General features: G+C 34.0%; 1 protein-coding gene across 1 annotated transcript; it reads left to right on the forward strand.

Moving 5' to 3' along the window:
• Positions 1-1,359: 1,359 nt before the first annotated feature.
• On the forward strand, positions 1,360-2,705 carry LOC129755646 (protein lethal(2)essential for life-like). The gene has a single exon (XM_055752262.1). The coding sequence runs from the start codon at positions 1,502-1,504 to the stop codon at positions 2,108-2,110; it is 609 nt and encodes a 202-aa protein (XP_055608237.1). The 5' UTR covers positions 1,360-1,501; the 3' UTR covers positions 2,111-2,705.
• Positions 2,706-5,108: the final 2,403 nt, after the last annotated feature.

Consider the following 5,108-nt stretch of genomic DNA (forward strand, 5'->3'; position numbering starts at 1 on the left):
CGTGTATGTCTAGTTTTTAAATAATATAGCTTAGTTGAAACACTTTTCAAAGTTTTTAACGCGTTATCCCGATTGGGAAAACACAGGAAACAGATGTAGCTGGAGGATAAAAACAAATTTAAGATATTTTAACATTCTTTTTTAAATTTCATAGAATGATCTTATTTTATTTAAATTAAAAAAAAACATGTTTCAAACTTCTGAAAAAAAAACCTGCATACTAGGTAGTATTGTTTTGTATGTTTTGCAAATTGAAGCTTATTCCATTAGTTACATATTATTGAATCGTCAAGAAAAATATTCGTTGTATACATTCGGGTGCTTCCATAGAGTTAATATGGAAAAGAGTTACGAATAACAAAGGGCTTCACACAGATATTTAATGTGTTGTGGAGTTTCATAATGCTCCTACGTAATAATAAGAATCATATTAAGTGATTCTTTGTGAAGTACGACACTTCATGACTCATTGCACATACACAAACAACTTTGGTTTATTTCATATGACTCTCTGTAAAACTGAAAACTTGTTATTTTGTTATTACGGTTTTTATCAGTTTTCGCATTAAAATAAAAAAAATATTCATGAAGAGCAGCACAAAAAATATGAAAAGTTTTAATTCATTTTCAAGATCGTTCTTAAGTTTCAAAATTTGATTTCAATTGAAATTAATTTTCTCGCTTTCTGATTTCCGAACTGCAAACGTTGATTACAGATAGATTTTCAATAAGTAAGTAAGTAAGTAAGTAGTGGTTCGAGCATTTTTGGCAGTTGATTATGAAGCAACACAAAAAAGCTCAAGCTCATTTCGTTAACATTCTGCCAGTCAGTCAACACGTGTTATTCAACCGTCATCGAGCAAGCTGTCGAATTTGCGCGCAATCGGACGGAACGTTCGAGATCTCACTAGAATATTGTGGTGAGCACTACTCGAATCTGGATTTCTCATCAATTGGTCTGCATACTTTTGAAAACTTTTTTAGAAACAAACTGTGCCTTAAAAATGGTTTTATGAAAAGTTAAGTGATAAAAGGCGGCTTCAACTCATAACGAAAACATCTTTTTCCTCCGATGTGATATTCCAAATTTATTTTTTATTGCAAAAAATCAATCTTGTAAATTTCTTCAAGATAATTTTGACCTGAATGAATCATTAGGTAACTGTTCAAAACCAAATTTGTTCTAGAATAACCAAAAACGTTTAAAAAAATTCCATCGAAATTTGTAGAATATTCTGGTAACTAGCCGTCGAGTGCATACATCGTACCCGTTGCGTCAGAAACTTCGAGCAAACGCTCACCGCCCGGGTATAAAAGTCGATTCGAGCTCTTGCATCGGCAACATTTCAATCTTGAACGCATCAAGCAACGATAGCATTGTACGAGTACGCATTTCAAGCAACTACTGAATATCGCAAAGTGTAAAATAACGTTTAATCAGAATTGATAAAAGTGCTAAAAGTTTTAAGTTAAAAGTATTTGAAAAAAAAAATCAGTGAAAATGTCACGTATGCCAATCATCTTCCGGAACTGGTGGGACGATTGCTGGGACGTGCCATTGAGAAGCTCCCAGCTCTTGGATCAACATTTCGGTAGCGGAATTAGTGCCGACGATTTGTTAACTGCTCTCACTTCCGCTGCTGCTGTTCAATCGGCTCTTCAGAACCAGCGTTCGACTCGTTACAATCGACCCTGGCGCCATTGTAACCCAGCCTGCCGTCAAGATTCCGGATCCACCGTCGGCGTTCGTGAGGATAAATTTCAAATTAATTTAGACGTTCAACAGTTTGCTCCGGAAGAAATTTCAGTTAAAGTGGCAGCTAATAACAGCATTGTCGTTGAAGGCAAACACGAGGAGAAACAGGACGAGCATGGATATGTGTCGAGACATTTTGTGAGAAGGTACATTCTTCCGCATGATCACGATCCGGAAGGCATTGTGTCGTCACTTTCATCGGATGGAATTTTGACGATTTCGGCTCCCAAGAAAACATTGCCGGAACCAGAAAAAGAACGAACAATTCAGATTGTGCACACGGGACAACCTATGAAGAAAATCGCTCAGGAAAAGACGGAAGAACAGAACGGTAATGAAGCTAATGGAAAATAATGCGTAGTTGTGAAAGTCCTATTAGTTTAAGTTTGTTTTAAGTTTCACAGCAATAAAAGTCACTTAGATTAAAAAATTTCGCTCAATAATTTCGCGGCCAGTTTGAAGAATCATGGGCCACTTTTTTTCGTTGTTCCATAACTTCTTTATTATAAAAGATAAAATGAAAATAAAAAATGATATAGTTTTTTACATTTTCAAGGTATCATAAGGTATTTTTTTATAATTTTTAATAAGTTATTCTCCCCAAATTCTGACTGTTTGAAAAAAGCGATGTTTTTTTTGGATTTTAAAAAATGGTGGGGAATCGTGGGCCACCAAATCCAATTTGACCAAATAACATGCAAAGTTTATGAGTTGACCCAAAACTGTGATTTCCTAATTCATTTCGTTATTTTAAAGCAATTTCCGATGATGAAATAAAAAAGAGAACTGTGTATGATCGCATAGATTCCAAAACCTGGCTCGCGAACGTTTTTGCAAAATTTCTAATATAGGATGGACAAAATATTTTTCATAACTTTTCATTTGTCATAAGAAAAAATTTCAGATAGGAAAAACGTATTTTAAGTTCTGAATGTGTATAAAAACATAAAAAATATAGGTGGTTCACGATTCCCCACAAGCTATGATTTGCAAATTGGTTGCGTTTGTGTGACTTATTGATGTTTCATAAAAAATTCCTTTTCCACGTGAAAGATCATGACAAAACTAAGATCATAAGCGTACACAGTAAACGAAAATTACCGAGTTCGGTTATTTTTTTACCGAAATCCTAACATGTGTAAATCGTTAAACTGTTCGGTAATTTTTTCGGTAAAAAATAAACGAACATCGGTAAATCGATCCTTCATTTACCGATGTTCGTTTATTTTTTACCGAAAAAATTACCGAACAGTTTAACGATTTACACATGTTAGGATTTCGGTAAAAAAATTACCGAACTCGGTAATTTTCGTTTACTGTGTATGAGCATATTTTTGTTATGCACTTTAGGTTCCCCATCGATGAAATTATCGGGTGTTTTTTTTTAATTATGTAAGTACATTTTTCTAACTTTTTTTTTTGCTTGATAAATGAAAGAAGCATATGATGCACATTTCAGTCAACAACATATAGAAATATATGCACACGCAAAGCGACGACGATGACAGTTGGTTTGAGATTTTTATCTCTACACACATCTGAGATATTCAAAGTGGCCCACGTTTCCCCATGGCCCACGATACCCCACTCTCCCCTACATAAAATTTGCTCTATCATTTACGCCTGAATGTAGATTGCCGATATGTAATTTTTGCTTCTTAAATTTTAAGGAGTCAAGTGTTGCATTTCGTTAATTCCATATGTTCTATTAATTGGAATGATAATCAAATTTACGAATAAAAAACTGAAATTTCAGTCAATTAAACCGGTGAATTAAAAAATCAGATACTGCGAAGCAAAGCCAAAATCGGATGTCTGTTTCTTGAAGTAAGATTTTGTCTACCGGAAGAACCGAGATAGTTCTTCAAAACATTCATTAGTCTCAATTCAAAAAATATTTCATTAGCAAAATACAGCAAAGCTGTCAGAAGTTATAGCACAGAAAAGTTAAAAGCATTTTAAATATGTACCTACAAAAATATGATTTTTAAACATGTTCGTTCGGAACCAACTACAGGTAACCTGATAAAAATATCGACTTTATTTGAAAATACAATGAATCTGATATCATCATAATCGATAAAGATTTTCGGCCAGGGGAATGTCAAAAACTACAGATCAAATATCCCCGACACGAATATATAGCTATGGAAGGTTACATAAATTAGGATTGAATCTTCGCACTATTAAAAATGTGGAACATTCAAGGTCTCACTCGAATTCTTTAGTACTTTAATGGAGATCTCTTGCAATCAACAAATTCGACTAATTTTTTAGCGCGATTCACTCTCATTTTTCTCGATGAAATTTCAATAATTTTCTGAATTGTTGGGTCTGTTATAAAACGCCCTAATGCATGTTAAATGTTAAACTTAGATAGTATACGTTTACCTCCAGGCGTTTACTTTTTAAGAAAACGAATAGGAAACGAGGAACAGGATCGCAGATAATAGTTGAAAAAGTTTGTAAATATAATCTCTCATCTGCTTGCCTTTAAGCTCTAAGATTTATCAACCAGGAGCCGGGTAAATCCGGGCGAATGTACTTAAACCACTTTAAACTTAATAATTCCATATTTTTAATCCAAAATCAGGATATTTTCCGTCCAAATTGTAGGTACTTCCAACTGCGATCACATTGTATTTCAGTATTCCAATATGTGTTAATGTTTATTTCTAAGAAACAACAAGATTGAAACATTAAATGAAATTTTCGTTCTTGACAGCAAAAACTAAAATTAACGCAATTCGATTTGAGTTTTCTGTTTAATTTCGCGAAAAGCTCAGGTCAGCAGATAACTACTTGCTTGAAAATACTTTGGTTCCTACTCAAAATTTGAACGTTGCCTACATACTGGCGTTTAATGTAATATAACTAATCTAAAAAATATTAAATATTATTAAGTCAGGCTTAATATACCAACCTTATTAAGAAAACGATTACAACAGAGTCGATTAGAGTCAATTTCGATTGCAAATCTTCATTCGATTTTCCTGTTTGGGTCTTCTAAATTTGTTGCTTAAAAAATTTCCTTATAAATTTTGTAGAAGCGTTCTCAGAACAATCTAGAAGTAACGGATAATTGAAAAATATTTTTAAAGCCCCTCGTTTCAAAATATAACGTGCGTTACATTATCCAACATGTCAAATTCTGACAGTTGCTGTCACTCACACTACTAAACAAAAACGTCAACAATGTAAAGTGGTGTTGGTGTAAACACCAATCGTGCGAGAGCGACAGCAACAAAACCGATCCGCGAACTGCGACCATATGCGTGCGCACGAACGAGACAACTGGCTGCACCATCCACGTATATCATCCGGAATCCAAATAAAGGTCCATTTTACAAAA

This window comes from Uranotaenia lowii, chromosome 3 (assembly GCF_029784155.1).
Source record: "Uranotaenia lowii strain MFRU-FL chromosome 3, ASM2978415v1, whole genome shotgun sequence".
Lineage (NCBI taxonomy): Eukaryota > Metazoa > Arthropoda > Insecta > Diptera > Culicidae > Uranotaenia > Uranotaenia lowii.

Excerpts from the sequence above, each read along its gene's own strand:
- LOC129755646 (XM_055752262.1), top strand. The coding sequence starts at position 1,502 with ATGTCACGTATGCCAATCATCTTCCGGAACTGGTGGGACGATTGCTGG.